This window comes from Opisthocomus hoazin, chromosome 1 (genome assembly GCF_030867145.1).
Source record: "Opisthocomus hoazin isolate bOpiHoa1 chromosome 1, bOpiHoa1.hap1, whole genome shotgun sequence".
NCBI classification, from domain to species: Eukaryota; Metazoa; Chordata; class Aves; order Opisthocomiformes; family Opisthocomidae; genus Opisthocomus; species Opisthocomus hoazin.
Window position 1 is genome coordinate 108975424 of NC_134414.1, and position 17518 is coordinate 108992941.

Below are 17518 nucleotides of genomic sequence, written 5' to 3' on the forward strand. Positions count from 1 at the left end.
AGGGAGCACTCAATCCCCTCATCCAGATCATTGATGAAGATGTTAAACAAGACCAGACCCAAAACTGAGCCCTGGGGAACACCACTCGTGACCGGCCGCCAGCTGGATTTAAATCCATTCACCACCACCCTCTGCACTCGGCCATTCAGCCAATTCTTTATCCAGTAAAGAGTACACCCATCCAAATCATGGGCAGCCAGTTTCTCCAGGAGGATGCTGTGGGGAACAGTGTCAAAGGCCTTACTAAAGTCCAGGTAGGTGACATCCACAGCCTTTCCTTCATCCACTAGGTGGGTCACCTGGTCATAGAAGGAGATTAGGTTGCTCAAGCAGGACGTGCCTTTCATGAATACCCATGCTGGCTGGGCCTGATACCCTGGTTGTCCTTCACACGCCCTGTGAGCGCACTCAGGATGAATCAGTCCATAATCTTGCCCGGCACCAACACGGAGTATTAACAGTATGGAGCAGTAATCCATTGTCCATATTGGTAAGTCATCCCCATTTCATCGACCAGAAAAAAAGACATTACTGCTACATGTGTGCACATCTGCTGCCCAGGGCGAGCATGACTGTGGGGAACAGAGGCAACCACCTGAACCCAGGAGATAGCCAACTATGGGACTACTTGGTGGCTTCACTATCACAGAGAATTAGCTTTCCTTGTCTTAAAGGCAATTTCTCTCCTTGATTTTGACAGATCCTTGGTCAGGCACCCTACCTATCCCAGCAGAAAAGCAAAGCTGCTTTCAGAGCCACCCTTGACTCCAAGCTACCTTCCTCAAGGCCCCTCACATCCGATCCGAGAGATCCACCAGCACAGCTGACCGAGCTGACAAAGGTGGAAACAAGAGTTTTGTTTTGGCAACAGCTTTGAATAGCAGAAAGAGAAGAGTAAAAGACCAGGTAAGGCTGTGGAAGACTTGCATCTCCCACACCATGCAGGAAACTAGGGACATTGCTTGCTCCTGGGACAGACGTGCGTGGGACCTTGAGCCCTCTCCTAGGCAGCCTCTCCTGCAGCTCAGGGCACCCTGGGAATATCTCAGACAGATCCCCCCCGGCCACCTCCATCTCAGGGACTATTCAAAAGCCAGGGTCTTTAAAGAAACCTCTATGTTTCTAAAGAAAAAAAAGAAAATAGTTGCCCCAAACACACAAGCAGCCTACCAACTTTCATATGAACATTCTCCAGAACAGCTTCTAGCTTTTGTTCCTCTCTGTTCCTCCTGGGTCTTCCTCCTTACCACTCCTTTCACTTATTCTACTGTTCTCCTAGTCAATGCCATTTGCCTTGCACCGCAGTTCTTTTTGTTTTTGTTTTCTTGAAGGATCACTTTGCTTTCCTAAATGAAGTACATCTCATGTTACAAGGGCTGTGCAAAGGGGTCAGCATTCACGGGCAGAGCTCCTGTGGGTTTTTTTGCTTGTTTGGGTTTCCTGGATTTTCCTCTTATTTACAATTTACTCTGAAGCATACATAGGAAATCTAGGGATCAGACTCTGCAGTCAGCTACTCCAGGGCTGACCTAGCTAAATATCCCTGATTTTGAGATCATCCAGAGTTAGGCAAAGGTAAGTGAAGACCGAATGTGCCCCAATGCATTTAATATACACAGCCTCCTGTACGGTGTAGATGTGTGTGCGTACACCTGAAAATTTCAATCACGCAGAAGGAAAAAGCATTCAGCAGAGAAAATACTGTAGATGTCAGGTAACCCTACAATAAACAGATTCGAGGTTTCATAGCCTACTCAAGACATGTCAATTATTCAGTTTTGCTCTCCCAAGTTTAAAGTAGGGGCTCTTTGTCTCTGCTTCACGTCTATCTTCTGACTTGAATTCTTGGCCAACAGTGGCACAGGAATAAAAAACTAAATGATAAAACGAGTAATTACTCTGAATTTGTAGCAACAGTGGCTGTTGACATTCAACACTTTGCTTTTGGCTAAACCTTTGCTGTGTAAATAAATAAACGGTTTATGTTATGCTGTGTTATGAGATACAAAGATGAGTAATAGGCCATATTTTTGGTACCCGAGTCCTAGAATTACACCGTTGGAATGAATTACCTTCCTGAAGTTTATGGTGTGACACATCATATGAGCAATTGCTGCTTCACTCAACCGTCTCACTAAAATAGTTCAGGCTGGGCTGAAGCATACTGAAGCGGAGGTGAGGGGGAAGCGCAAGCACCACTCTTCTCCACAGATCCATGGAGGAGACGGTGACATTGCTTACAGAACCAAGCAGCTAAAACACCATCAGCAAATACAGGCACGTGTCATCACCCAAACAAAGGCACGTGTTTGACACACACGGGAGGAAGATTTTTGCCAGCTAGTGTTTTAGGAGGGTTGGTGAATCTGCAAGAGGGAGGTGGGGCGGTGGGGGGATGGAGCTGACTGGCACCAAACCGCACAAAAACAGTCACAGCAAGGCCCTGAGAAAAAGCAAGAAGAGACAGTTTAAGGAACCAAACGTTGCCTGGGGAAATCTGGGAGACAGGGCTTCGGTTGTTAGATCACTGCTGCATCCAGAGGAACCACATTTTGCATCCTCTCTGTAAACAGCCATGCCTCCACACATGAAACACCAACAAAGCACGGAAGGTGGCTCACACACACCCTCAGTGTGCCCCAGCGTAGCGTCCGTATGTCCGTGCGAGTGGCATGTTTCGCGTGGGGCAGCTCCCCCAGAGCTGCGCCCCAACAGCACGCCGAGCCCACAGGGCCAGTGATGGCTCTGCTGCGCCTGGCAGGAGGGACCTCTGGGTGCTTGGCGGGCAGAAGTCAAAGTCATCTTCTCCCCCTCCCCTTCTGCCGGCTATTTATAACCCCACCAGCGACACCTGGAAAAATCACAGGTCAAGAAGTGGTGCTTTTGTTAGCAAGAGAAAGCTGTTTGCTTACCCAGCAGACATGCAAAGGTCTGTTCAGAGCACGCCTGACTGCTCCGCAGCAGCGCTCCTGTGTCAGAGTGCGGCTCAGTCTCACTGAGACTCTTTTCTTTTCCTTTGCACCAACCCTTTGTAAATACTCCTCGGTGCTGGAAACCTGCTTTGAAAACCTGTATTTTTCAGCTTCTGTTGTGCTTCGATAAGAAATTCAAGGCATGGCATGCCTGCAGTGTCCTGCTGATGGGAAACCAAATGTTGGGATACTGGGATGAAGCTGAACACAAGAACAATAATACTGGGGCGGGGGGGGCTCCAAGCCTGCTATAGAACCTATTTTCAACTACATACAAAATTGATGGAAGGCCACTGGGTTTGTAGTTTTTGGGTGATTGTTCCCCAACCCCCAAGCTGCAAGGAGCTTTATTCAGGACATGGGTTTACAGTAAAAACATCTGTCCCTCTACCTAGCTTTCCCTGGTGAATCTCAAGCTTCGACCAGTTGTGCCATCACTCCACCTGAATAAAACCCGAGGAACAACCACATGACCAGCAGTGACTTCAGTCACGCGGCACTTCAGCACTCAGGGAACCCAGGTCTGAGTTCAGCCTCGGGTTTCCCGCCTGCCAGATCGGATGTCTCCGCGCAGGCTGTCTCCCGGCAGAAGGACGCACCCCAACGGCAGCAAGCCTTCCTGTTTGCCAGAGAGCGGGTGCCCTCGGTGGCCTGTTTGCCAAGTCAAAAGTCAAGAGGTCTTGAACCATACTCACTTCAGACAGTTGCAATAACATCCAGAACAGTTCCATAGTAATGCCCCCAGCCTGGCAAATAATGTCATAACATGTTTAACTTTACAAAGAACAGAAAGTTGCAGGTGACCTTGCAAAATCAGGGTATGACATTTTGAGGACTTTTTAAGAGTTTTCCCCGCTTACCCAACCACTTGAATTGTTTCCTTCTGCAAACTCTCTCCTAACTTTAAATGAGAGGAAGGCAGTTCCTGCAGACCTCTGCCAAATGGAGCTCCAGCTGAATTGAGAGGAAACTGGTTTGAATAAGAATCCAGCAAGCGCTGTGGGATTTGGCCAGGAGACCGACATAGCACAAGAGAAGAAACTTCAGCTATCAGAGGGACTATTCAACTACCGGAGGGACACCCTCCCTCCCTCCCGCCTTTTCTTTTTCCCTCCCTCCTCAGAGCCTATTTCTGGCAGGCCTGCTGCAGACAATGCCAAACCAGGCAGCAGTGCTGACTCAGCAGTGTCCCGGGCCACGGGCCATGGGACTCCTGGTGCACCCTGACCACTGGGATGAAGTTCCCAGCTGCAGGCTAGGGGGTGCAGCTGGGGAGACAGTCAATGGGAAGGCCTGAGACCTGGACTCCTGCATCTAAACCCACAAAACTTCATTGTCTGGTTTAAGCTTAGCCAGGAGAATGCAACAGAGAGCCAGACCACGTAGATGTTTTACAGCCATCGTTAGCGCAAGCCCATCTCCAGCTCTTTTTTGAAATGCCCAAGAAGGCTCATGCAATGAATTCATTTTCTTTTCTTCCTTCCTTTCTGTGATAGCTGTCTGGCATCACTTGTAGCTTGCTTTGTGTTTTACCACTGTTCTCACCACAAAAATCTGAGCTTAATTTTCAAAACCGGCTGGTGATTTTGGGTGGCAAATTCAAATCGTATTAAACAGACCTAACTTTGAAGCCTACACAGTTGTCAGCACAGTCCTGAAAGCAATCCCTTCAAGGGTATCTCAGCTTGGGCAACCAACCAGCTTTTCACAACCGAATCCAAGGATTAGAAAATGCCAACCTCATTCACTGGGTAGCGTTTATTCTTTCCTTTAGCTGTTACAGCTTAGCAAACTCTACAAGTACAGCAAAGGATTAATTTTTTTATATAGGAAGTTCCAATATCTTAAGAAATACAGCATTAAAGAAAACGATCATGCAAGCAAATGCATACCAGAAATCAACAAACCTTCAGAAAGGACCACACATGTCCCACTCAGGACAGAGAGAAATCACAGCTCTTATCTGAGGACTGTCAGACACGGATGAGTCCAGACAATGTCACCGAAACACAAACTTAACTCTCACCATGGGACTAAACACAATGAAACTGTAAGAAAGGTAACACAGTAACATGCTTGATGTTAGTCATTTGCCAAATTACCTTGCAGCCCACACCACCCAAGTCAGAGAATCTGTCTGAAGAGGCTCCAGGGGTGGTATTTTTGGTGGGACTCCCTCCGGCTATCCTTTTTGGTTTCCCAGTTCCCTAACAAATTCCAGCATCCTATTCACCTTTCAAGAACTGCTTTCAAAGAAAACCACAGAGCATTTCTGAAAGTATCACAAGAAGGTAACCACTTGCTAACCATTCTGCTTACAGCTTAGCCATTCCCTCCAAGGAAGCCAGTGACTGTCCAAACCCACAGCAATGTGTAAAGGCAGACTCACCCACAAGAATAAAGCCCGTCCTATTTACCAAGGACAGAGAACGACAACCATTCAGTGATGGCCATCTGATACCTTTTATATCTGCCTTGTATGCTTGCCATGAATGGAACAGGGGGGACAGAGGTTCAAGTTAAACATCTGCATGCATGTACACATGTATGCACTGTGAGAAGGCTGCTCAGCTATACAATTAGAGCTGGATCGAGGGTTTACGTTAAATAAGCAGTATCATCTCTTTGCTTCACACCTGAGTGGCAATGTTCAGACATTGATACTCTTTGTATCTGCTCTTTGTAGGACAGCTGCATACATAGCTTTTCTTTCGTATTTGCTTTGACATTAGTAAAATCAGCAATCAAAAAAGGTAGAGCGGAGTCACTTAAAGTATTCTCTTTTCTTCTGCACCTCTGACAGCATAAGCCAGGAGTTTTGAGCTTAGCAATATATAAAACCAGCTGCTGTAGAGACGAGTACAGGATAAATGCCTCAGTAGGCAGGAGGCCACTCTCTCTGTTGGCAGACTAGATACAGTCAAGAAAGCTTGAAATCAGCCCTGAAGAAATATAAACTCTTCCAAATAAGAAAGTAGTTCCGAGTATGCTCACTCCTATGCTTCAGATTCAAGGTAGCTTCAACGGAAAGAATCAAATCGCCAGGGGATAAAAAGAAAATCTCACCATTACCTACAACCCAAAGACGACAGTATCCAGCAATGCAGAAAAGGATTCAGAAGTACTTTAGATAAGCAAGTGAACATAAGCCCTCTTGATGCCACAGCCAACTTAAAACATAATCCCTAAAAGCATAAGCAGGATGTATTTGTTGAAGTAAGAAAAGGTGTTAATTACACCTGTCCAAGGCACTGGGGCCTATTATTAGATTACTGTATCCAGTTCTGGTGCCAGTAATTAAAAAATGATGTTAAAAATTTGGAAAGAGTTCTGAAAAGAGCTTCAGGAACAGCCTGAGGTCCAAGAACTGTTTGTTGTAGTAACTGACTGAAGCTCAAAATGTTTAATTAGCAGAATGTTAAGAACTGACTTGATGATTTTCTGCAAGTACCTACACGAGGAAAAGATTTCTAATGACAGAAAGCACTTTAACCGAATAAAATAAAAATTAACTTCCCAAAAGGTAAATTGGGCAAACTCAGGCTATAAACCCTATCCATGTTTTTTTAGGTGCAGTGAAGTAATGATAGAAACACCTTATCCTACAGAGATGAATACAGATCTTGAATTTTTCCCCCACCTCATAAAAGTATGCAATAGCTCAACAAAACATTGATACAGATACTCCTGGTGAGAATACCGGGGCTGGCCTTCTGCAGGACGTCAGGCTGGATGATTGCTGTGATCCCTTTGGGCTTCAGTGCCTGTAAATATGCAAAGAGTCTCGGGTCCCCGCAGAGGGATGGCGGGTGCCAAGGCACGGCACAGGAGGATGGGGGTTGACCAAGGCAAGGCGCTGTGGGAGCCGTCAGCAGTCACATCAAGGGATGCAAATTTTGCAAGCTCTGACACCCTTGCTGGAGCTCCCCAGCACAGAAGACACGAAATGTCACGAGGAGTCATGCAAATATTGATGCTGCTGCAGACAGCCCAACTCACCCACAGCTCTGCTGCCGACTGTATCGGCACAGTCAAATTAGTGTTTCCACGGGGAGGCAGAGTTCTGACGTGTCGAGGCGCTGGTGTTTGTAAGGACATACTACGGGGTTGCTCCCGCTATGGTAAGAGCAACTGCAGCCCACACAAAGGTTTTAAGACTGTCAGTGTTGCAAGGCTGTGTGCATGGACTCCTCAGGGCTTCCTCACGCCCTGCCTTCGTGTCCTTCCACACAGTATGGCATCCTCCACCTTTCTGCAGCTCTTCCTCCCTCCTCCTCTTACTTCAGTCAGGAAGGAAGGAAACAGAGCGGAGGCAACTGCTGATTTAACACACGGCTAATGCCTTGTCCGATGTCGTCCACTCCCATAGAGCGGCTCAGCTTCACTGGAGGAGAGCCTTTCTTGGCTGTATCTCTCTTCAACATGCTTTTTACTTCACATCGTATTTACGGGTAACTTCACGCCACACCTCACAGGCAACTATTGTTATCCTTCCCTGGACGTACTTCTGCTCCGCTGCTTCCATAAAGCCAGCTGCCCCCTTCCCTCTCCTCTTCTGCTTCACTCCCTTGTCAAACAGCTGAAGGAAAGACATATTCCCATCTCCTAGCATCTCTGCCACCTGAAATGGCCAGACCTTCCGAGCACGGTGACCAGCAGGAGATGGTTTTGAGGCAAGGGGGGTGACGCAATTCTGCCCCTACCCAGCCGCTCTGAACAGAAACTCCCACAAATCACATTTTTCCTTGGTGCAGTGTGTCCAAAGCAGCAGAATTCGTACAACACACGGTGCCACGGGGTCAGAGCACAGCTCGGGAGCCTGGGAGGGAGGAACCTGAGCGGCAACGGTACAGCCCCATCCACAGGGAGGAACACATGGCTTGTCTTGAGTGGGTCATGGAGGGCATCTGTCTCGCCTCTGGCAGAAAGAAACTAATTCCAGTGACCTTTCACTGCTCTCCTGGTCAACTAATTAATGGGGTAGCCCTAACTGCATCCCCCCCGCGCACATTTTTACCTCCCTGGCCTCTAAAGATATCTACACAAGTCAAGAGAGATTACACAGAGACTGATGGAAGTAGTGGCGGCAGAAAGCCAGACACAGAAATACATGCGGATGCATTAAAGCAGTTCCAAAAGAAAACCTCACGAGCTTGTCAGAAACCAGCCTCCAGGCCGGAGACAGCCCCTGCAAGGAGCAAGCGTGTCTCTGAATGCCTGGGACAGCTGGGTTTGGCTTGCCATTGACACGTAGAACACTCATCGAGCACCACTTCCCAAATATTAGCTGTTTTTCAGAAAAGGGCTTTTTGACCCCTGTTCATAAGGTAAGACCGATGTGCTGAAACACCGCCCAGCCCTTCACATGAAAACCCTTTATGCTCAAGGTCCGACCAGCTAGCGGGAACGACATTTTTCATGGCTTGCCACACAAGCGCCGCACGGGGAGCCTGACGGGCAGCCACCACGGCAGTCGGAAAGCCCGTTCAGACCAGGGAGGCCCTTATTTCACATCAACAGGCGCTGATGGCTGCCCACAACCCCTCACGACGGAGGCCAGCGTGCCAGCTGCTGGAGAACAGAGGTCCCCTCCACCCAGACATCGCCCTGATGGGCTGTCAGGATGAGAGGCGGCCCCGAGAGCTGAGGCACGGCGAAGCACAGTCAACGCTTCCATCGCAAGCGAACCGTATCCCATCCAGCTGTTTCTGATAAACCAGAACCTGCCTTCCTGACGCTGAAAACTGCCGTCACCATGAGATGGATGAAGATCTCAGGCTACACGCGGGGAAGCAAAGAGAGAGGAGCGACGCCAAATGCCGTTCCTCCAACACCCATCCCTACAGGAGAAACCCGGCGGCTTGTGCCGCCTCCCATTTTCCTGATCACGGACTCGTAATGTGTTTTGTATTAAATAGTCCCTGTTTCACATTTCAGTGATCAAATGCAGGACTGGACTTATGGAAGACTAAGCATCCCTGATTTAAAGTGCTTTAATACCAACATAGCTTTACGGCTTTAAGGAGGAAAAAAAAAAAAACCCAAACAAAAACCCAAGAGCTGCTGCTTTTGAGGCCCAGGTAATACCCTCTTTTGTAGTGATTTAAAACACAGCAGATAAAACATTTACAACTGTTGGGAGCCAAGAAAAAGGTGTCTCCAATAAAGTTTTTATATATAAATAATATGCTCTCTCCCTTAGCTCTGTGGACATTATTCACAGAAAATAAATTTATTCTCCGAAAAAAATGTTTCCATGACAATCTTCCACAACAGGCAGAGAGCAAAGGAAATTTATTATATATATCTTCTCTTTTTTTAGTTCTCTTTGTTGCAATGACTTTTCTCTTTGCATTAGTAGCACTGATCTCATACTGCAAACCAGGAGAGCCCTGTTTGGCCTAGCATTAAAGGTGTTGGACCTTGAGCTCAGCAGTGCAATCGCGGAGCAAAGCATTGGCAGAAGAGGAGACCTTGGTCAGGGCACCATTAGCATTCTGTTCATTTTCTGCAGGTGGTCACCTTGTGAGGCCACGGTAACTTCTCCCAGACTCTTTCCACGAGTCCCAGAGCCGTGCTTGTGGTGGTGGCTTCTCTCTTACTCCGGTTAAGCTTACTGGAAAAACCTACCCCATTGTCTTCATCAGCACAACCTCCACCAGCCCATCGAAACTACTAGCCCCACTAAGTCCGTACCCTCGAGGCGCTCAGCCAACAGACAGCCCATTGGGGAAGCACAACAGAAGCAGTTTTACAGAGCCACAGAATTGAGAGGTTCAGGCTTTTGCTCTTCAGCTTATCTGAAAATAACAGCTAAGCCAATCTGGAGATGAAGTAAAGCAAAGTGTGGCCACACAGCAAGCAGCAGAGTACTCAACGTGGTCTGAATCTAGCCAGTACTGGTTTGCTTTGGTTTGGTTGTACATCCCATGCTCCTAGGTGAGCACTAACACAGCATACCACCTAATTCTTCTTCTGGCTGGTACCTACTAAATCATTGGCTTTGGACAGTTTTTGATGCTTCTCCATAACCTTGAAGAGTACCATAGCCAGCACGTAAACTCTCAGCTCATTTTTATATTGTTGTTCATACAACACAACAGCTCAGGTTTTAGGCAGACTATTACAATTCAGCTGTCAGGCTTGTCGCACCATCTCAGGACTGCTTTCCTTCTGCGGTTGTACCCCTGTGAAGAGTGAGTGCTGCTCATTAATAACCTCGATTTTCCCAAGTGCAGGCTAACAAATAACTCATGAGGGCAGAGGGGCAAAGATGCCTCGTGTTGCGTCCGCTGAAAAGCATGAAGCTATGGTAGCATTCTAAACCTCATTGGTGTAAAAGGAGATATGGTGAACTGCAAGATGTAGAAAGCAAGACATATTTTAATTACCAAGACATTTATAGGTAACACATGCCTACAAAAACAGGTATACAGTTTTACATATTAAATATTAAAAATACAAGACTTGCAAGAACAAGTACACGGATCCAGATGTGAGCGTAGCATAAGAACCACACCTGGTGCCAATTCAACCTAAACACTCGGCTTCCCTCAATCCTGCATATGTCATTAAAATTATATCAGTCTATACGAAGACCAGCACATTGCTGACACGCACTGTTAGTGACATCCTTAAAACTGCTGAATGTAAACTTGAAAGCAGATTATCTCAAGAGGATAAGCAACTGCCACATATGCATCAGTTCAGCTCATTGCAGAACAAGTTGCAAGCTACAGCTGAAAAATATTAAAGCAATCTTCCCGGAAGACAGACTGCACTAATGAACAGGCTCTCTTGCCTATTAAAGCCTATTCTCACTCATGCCAAATATGCAACATAGAAAAGGGCTGGAGGGAAGAGTGTGGCTTTATAACAAGTGCCTGATACAACTGGTTACTCTCCAGATGAGCAAAGAGGTGATCTTACAGCAAACTGAGCAGGTAGGTGCACATCAGCAGTTTGGCGTTCATGCTGCCTTCTGCTTGAGTTCTTGCACACTCCATAAAACGTACCAGGAAACCCTGTGCTGACACAGCAACCAACCTGCTGGTTCTGCTTCCAGCCAAGCCCTCATCGACGCCACTGCAACCATGACACTGTCCTTCAAGTCATTTTCTGAAGTGTATTAACAAAAGTGCATGTTTAGTAACTTCAATACAAATTATGCATCTGCGCACACACACACAAACCTCTGCGAAAAGAATAGTGTCAAACCTGTGAAAGCAAACAGAAGCAAGGAAATGTCAAAATTCAGGCTGCAGAAACACCCTCATTTAATTCTCTCGGTGCATATAATTAAGAGTGGCACATCACCCAGGTGCAACAGTTGGCAGCTGCTAATAACAGTGAACAGCATCCTGGGAGAGAGCCACCCTGCAGATCTGCAGCCAGCACTTTCCAAAAACAAGCGCTTTTTTTTTTTTTTTGCATAGAGGTAAAATTTAAAAATATGTAGAGAAACAGGTAAGAAGAGAACTACTAATTAAATACCTGCAGTGAGAGAACAAACACATCTACGAAACTGATATACAAGTATCACCGGAGGAAGAACGTAAAATAACAGATCAAATTTCAAATTAAAATCCTGTGGCTTTACCATCCGAGCCGCTGAAAGCAATGAAGGCATTCCAAGTTTCGCAGTTTTACCTGCAACCTCACAATACTTGGGGGAGAAAAAAGGAAAGGGTTTCACTGAGAGACCAGCGACCACCTTAGAAACTCTACTTCAGTTTGCAATGAAGTAACTTCCCAGCCTATTTGGTTGGCAAGATGGTTTGAAAGTGACCGCATACACGCACATACTCATGGCCCCCAAAACTCAAAAATCAGACAAAGGTAAAGATCTTAGAACTATATATGAGTATATACCAAATCTCCCAGGTTTTAAGCCAGTACTACTACTTGGGCAACCCTGGATCTTGAGATATGGACGAGGTTGGCAACGGCAAGTCCCGGCACAGAAGCCCTCAGTGGGAAGCCCCCACCAGTGCTGGTTTCCCAGATGTAGAGCAGCGATGTGGCAGGGGGAGGCATGGTTACCAAGGGCATTAACGGGGCAAGATCTCACCCACCAACACATCCAAAGGCCTTTGGCTACCAAGTCTCCATTCCCTGAAGTCTACGGTGGAAGACACAGGAAAACAGTGAATTTACTCAAGGCAAAGTTAACCCCACGACACGTGAAAGCGTATATGGCATCGTAACATCTGCTGTTGTCTCCTGGCACCACTTATGTCCATATTTCTCTGCGTCCCTTTGCCTATGTTCTCTCGAACGGTTGCTAGAAGATGGACATGAATTGCTCCAGCCGTTGCTTCAGGTAAGAGGTCCTGACGGGCTGAGACGGGAGCTGCCTCCTCCGTCCTGCCCGGGAAGGGGACAGAGGTCGGCAGCGGGAGGGGACACAGGTCGGCAGCGGGAGGGGGCTTGCAGTGTGGAAGGTGATGTGCAGGGCCAGGGACCCATGCCACCGCTCTACACTCTCGCTTACGTAAACGCCGATTAAAGGGACAGCCTGTGCCCAGCCACGGGAAGCATTTTCGGAGACGGCTGCCTTGGCTGATGGAGCAGCCACATCGCCTGCGCCTCACACGGACTCCCTGGCAGGCAGCCCCGGCCTCAAGGGACTCCACACCTACCAAAAAGGCTGGGGGCCGCACCACTCTCCCCTGCGCTCCTCAAAAAGCGCTTCGGAAGGCGAAGGCAGGACACAAAGTTCGCACAGGAACGCGCCGGTGTGTAATTCTGCATCACGCAGGCAGCGCCCTTCGGAAACAGCCCCCCTCCTTCGAGGGGGGCCCGCCGGGGCCAAAGAGCACTGCCAGCTCTCTGCAGGGAGGCTGCTCTGCCCACCCACCCACCCACCCACCCCAGCACCCCCTGGGTCCCTAAATACACCCCTCCCTTCCTTTTTGTTGGTTTTTTTTTTTTCACCTCTTTAATACAGAAGCGCATTCTGAACATGAGCCCTCCAGTGAAAAGGCCACTTTTAATACTAATTGCTGTGCCTTCATAGAAGAAACTGGTACTGTATTCTCAGCCGCCACTTCCCACTGTTGCAGAAAGCCACTTGACTAACTGTAACTAAAAATGTACCTTCTGCGAGCTTAACAATAGCGCCAAAGAAAATGATAAACAAATTTTCAGGTGGATGAGAAATCAAATGATTCAATTTGCCTCAATGACTCTTTTTTGTAGTGCTAAAGATTACACCTAAAAGGACTTAAATGTAATCTCGGTTCAAGTTTGTTTATAAGAACCTTGGCTCGATATATTGTCACTACATCGTCACTCCACAACGCTATGGGGAGTTATTCGGACATTTCACTGGGGGCCACAGCAGATAACACAATCTATTCGGCCTACTTACAGAGCCTCACACCACCCCCACCACAGTGACAGCAACACCATCTCAGCTGTCTAAAAATGCAAAAAAAAAATCATCATCTTGCAGTATCTGCCTTTGCCCGATTCCCGACGCCCAGCAATTGACCCTTCTGAGCCCCAGGCAGAAGGCTTGAAACAATCTGAGAGTATATTGTGCCCAGGCTCCCAAAGTTAGCTGAATAACAATACAGCTAACTCAGCGGGGTTTCAGAGCCACAATTTAAAGCTAAATTGGCTTGCTCTTCATAGGGGAACTACGTTTCCTTAGGATTAGCAATAAAGACTGCCTGAGCTGATCTGACAAATCAGCCTTTTACCCAAAAATGTCAGATTATAGGCTGCGATATTTTTATTCAAAAGCAATGGAAAGAATAATCTGTTCAACATTCTCCTGCGCTCAGCTAAAATACATGTAATTGCATCAGGCACCACTGAACAGTTTTCAAGCCCAGAAAATAATAACATGCCTGACATTACGGCAACACAAACCGCAAGAGGTACCGTCAAAGATTTGTTTGAAAGTCCAACGCTGAAGACATTCGTAGGGAAGGTTTAAAAAAATAAAAAAAACAACCCTCACCTTAGCTCACCCTCTCGTGCTTCGGTGCCCGTGGGAGCTGCTGGTTCCCGTCCCATCCAGGTCACTCAAAACGCATCGTCCACCAAACCGCCCTCAAAGTGCCTGGTAAAGTAACTAGCGTTTGGCCCGCAGGATACAACATCTCATGCTCTCTTGAAGACCTCTTTAGCTTCTAGCAATTTCAGGGTGAGGTAATGGCAGATTTTTGGCACCCGTTCCGCACTGCCTTGATTCTGTACAATGCATTGTGTCAGTGAGATGGATTCAAGCCTAGCTGGGGACTCATTAATCCGCAGTTTTCATCTCTAAACACACAATTTTCTGAAACAATAATGCGCATTAACTCCTCCGGAGTTGCTGAAGTCTGCTGCAAATCAAAACCTGTTTGGGCCCCCCCCTTACTGAAGTTAGGTATTTTGGTGACCATAATGGCTGGACTCTGCCAAAACAGCTACCAGACGTTAGCAGTAAGACCCTCACTTTATACCATTACGGCAATTTTATTGAAATTCAGGCAATGCCCTTGCTCAACAATGGCTTTACAAGACAAAAATCAGATGCAAATTATTTTTTTTGCCCTACAAAATGCATGCAGGCACTAATCCTGGAATAACAGGCTCATAAAACATCAGCTTAGAAACACGCAGCAATTACACCGATCCAGCGAGCTGTCCACGGGAGACAGTTTTGTTTCCACATTTTGCTTCACTGAACTCCACTTGCGAGCGTATGAAGTATACACTCCCGCAGATTAACTTTTCCTCTCCGCGGTAACGGGCTGGAGGACTGCACACGGCCAGTTTCTGGCTTACCCCATGGAAGGAGGGATAGCATCAGGCCCTTACGGAGCAACCTTTTCTTCCAGCCCCTGGAGGAGCACGGTGTCATTCTCGGGGGATTTTCCCCCTGGTGGAAGTCAAGTTTAGGGATGGAGGTGGGTAGGGAGGGATGACAGAAGGCACCACTGTCACGTGCAGCTACTGACGCCACGTCTCAGGCAGCTCTGTTAACTCCAGCCCTACTTTGGCCACCTGATGTCTGGAAGAGGAGGTCTGCGCTAAGCGTCGGTATCACCTGGGCTCAGACGCTGACACTGTCGCACCCAGCTCTCCGGCGCCTGGCCCGCTGTTCACCGAGTTTTCTCAGAAGGTACAAATACAGCTCAACCAGTGGACCTGGCCCTTTGTGTATCAGGATGCTCTTGTGGAAGGACTTTGCCACAGAGATCAATGGTGGGATGTCCTCTTCCCACAGAAGCCCCTCCTGTGACCTGCTGCCGCCGGTCACCACCCTCACACCTTTGCTCCTGGTCCCATTTCCACCCTTGCCAGCCTCAGCCTCCTCTCCAATGCAGCCTTGTGCTCTGAAAGCAAGGAGTCTGGGTGAGCAGATGTTTTTCTTCTCTTTGCTGTATCAGAGGCAGAGCTCAGTCGCCTGTGGTGGGCTCCATGTGGGCAGAGCTGCCAGCAGCTGTGAGGCAGAGCCAGTCTGGGCACGTTTCAGCTGCCTTTGGCTGAAGGCCACGCAAAAGCTGGGGAGAGGAACATGCCCAGAAGAGCCGAGTGTCCATCAGCTCTCTGCTCGGGGTGAAATTCTCACGTGGGGTTACGCTTGGGATGGAAAGCATTCGCCCCTCCGGTTAGAGGGAGGAACCTCCTGAGATAGGACCTCACCTGAAGCAAATCATTAATTACTCTTATCGCCTACCATGAACTCAAGCTGCTTATCCATAAATACCTGGAATTAAATAGGTGGATTTTCTGTGAAGACGGACCTTTGATTAGTCAGTTTGAAACTATGCAACCGATCTTTCACCCACTGAAGTCGACAGCGAGAGCTTCCTTTGATCCCGTGGTGCAAGACCAGGTCAGACGGCGCTGGGAGATCATCATCCCCGTCCACAAACGCGGACACGGTGGCTCAGCAGGAAGGAAGTGCGATTCCCCTGGAGTTTCTGCTTGTCACAGTGTGTGTTATTCAAGACATCAAGGGGGAAAAAAAAAAAGCAGCAGCAGGCCTGGGAGCTGAGACATAGGGGCGTGTGGTGGGTCTTTTTTATTTTTTTCCCCCCCTCTTACCAGACTGAGATAAATGTAGCAACCCAAAAACGTGGAGGTGGGAAGGACGTGTGCGTGCATGTGCCTTTTATCAGCTGGAGGATCATTGGATGTATCTGTTACCAAGGAGAAGCACACGCTTGGTAACAGAAGAGAGCAAAATTATTTTTTTCTTGCATTCCTATATGATAATCATCACTAACCTTATCATTTTCCTCCTGATGAAATGCAGAGCCCTATATTAAATTTCACTCCGTGACGAATTTACCGGAATGAAAAAAGAAGAAGGAAGGAAAAAAAAAAAAAAGAAATCTCCAAGAGTGCAGGAACGCAAGCTACCCAGGCGCAGCCTTCACAGCGGCACGCTCGCAGCGCTGCCGGAGCGGGAGGAAATTGCGCCGCGCTCGGCTCCCGCGGTCCAGGAGCTCCCGGTAACGACGAGGCGTCCGGCTCTGGGCAGCCCTCTGTCGCGGGCCTGGTAAACCGGAGGCAGAAGTCGGATAGCTCAAAGGAGAGCGGCACAACTCTTCACCGGGGGGACCCTCGCAGGCTTGTCCTTGCTCCGCTGACCGCCCAGCCAAGCCCCCGCTACTCCTCACAGCCTTGTGACATGTCCTGATCGATGGGTACCAGCCTCCGCCGAAGGGTGCCGGGAAACGACACGCAAAGCAGGGAGTCCCTCCGCGGACTGTTCTCAGAAAAACCACCCAGGGCGCACCCCGCACCTCTCGCCCTGTAGCGACTGTCCCCAACTTCTCAGCGCCGCACTGCACCTCCAGCCCCCCGCGGCATCACCTCCCATCGCCGCGACGACGGGTAAGCGGGCACCCGCGCGCACCGACACGCTCCGTGTCGCGACAGCGACCGGCCCTGCGCAGCCTGCTCTGGGTGCCCCTGCTTCGGCGCGGGGGGGGTGAGCCGGGTGACCCACAGAGGTCCCTTCCGAACCCCGACCAGTCTGTGGTCCTGTGGTACGGGTCCGACCGTTAAAAACACATTTCTGACCAAAATAAAATTAAATAAAACGAAGAAACTGGGGGAAGAGGGGAGCGAAGGGGAAGCGCCCGTTTTCACGCCGCGGGGGTCTCCACACCCCCTCCCCCCCACCGGCAGAGCCCCGGCGCGCTCCTCTCGACCGACACGCAGACCGACGGCCGTCCCGGTGCCGGTACCTTCTCTCCGGTGAGCACATGCAGCCCCTCCCGGACCTTGGCGAAGGAGCCCTCGCCCAGCTTCCTCCCGATCAGGTAGCTGCCGACCCTCTTGGTGTGCTGGAAGTCGCGGAGCCGCTCCCGGGGCGCCGCCGCCGCCGCGCTCAGCCAGGCGGCCAGGAAGCTGCCCTCGGCGCCCGCCGCCCCGCCGCCGCCCGCCGCCGCCGCCCGCTCGCTCAGGAGCCCGTCGCCCGCCGCCGCCGGCATGCCCGGCCCTGGCGCTGCCGCCGCCGCTCGCCGGGCAGGCGGGAAAGTTGCCGAGGGGGAGATCCGCCGCCGGCCGGGCTGGGGCGGAGGGGCCCGGGGCGG

At 49.2% G+C, this 17518-nt stretch overlaps 1 protein-coding gene across 2 annotated transcripts in view; it reads right to left on the bottom strand.

Annotated features, from left to right (window-relative positions):
- HUNK (hormonally up-regulated Neu-associated kinase) overlaps positions 1 to 17499 on the bottom strand; it is a 60413-nt gene extending 42914 nt beyond the window's left edge. The window contains exon 1 of one of the 2 annotated variants that reach the window (XM_075432968.1): positions 17171 to 17499. In XM_075432968.1, coding sequence (XP_075289083.1) covers positions 17171 to 17416 — 246 coding nt within the window. In that variant the 5' untranslated portion in view covers positions 17417 to 17499. The remainder of the gene's footprint in view (positions 1 to 17170) is intronic. The other variant, XM_075432978.1, reaches the window with a different exon arrangement.
- Positions 17500 to 17518: the final 19 nt, after the last annotated feature.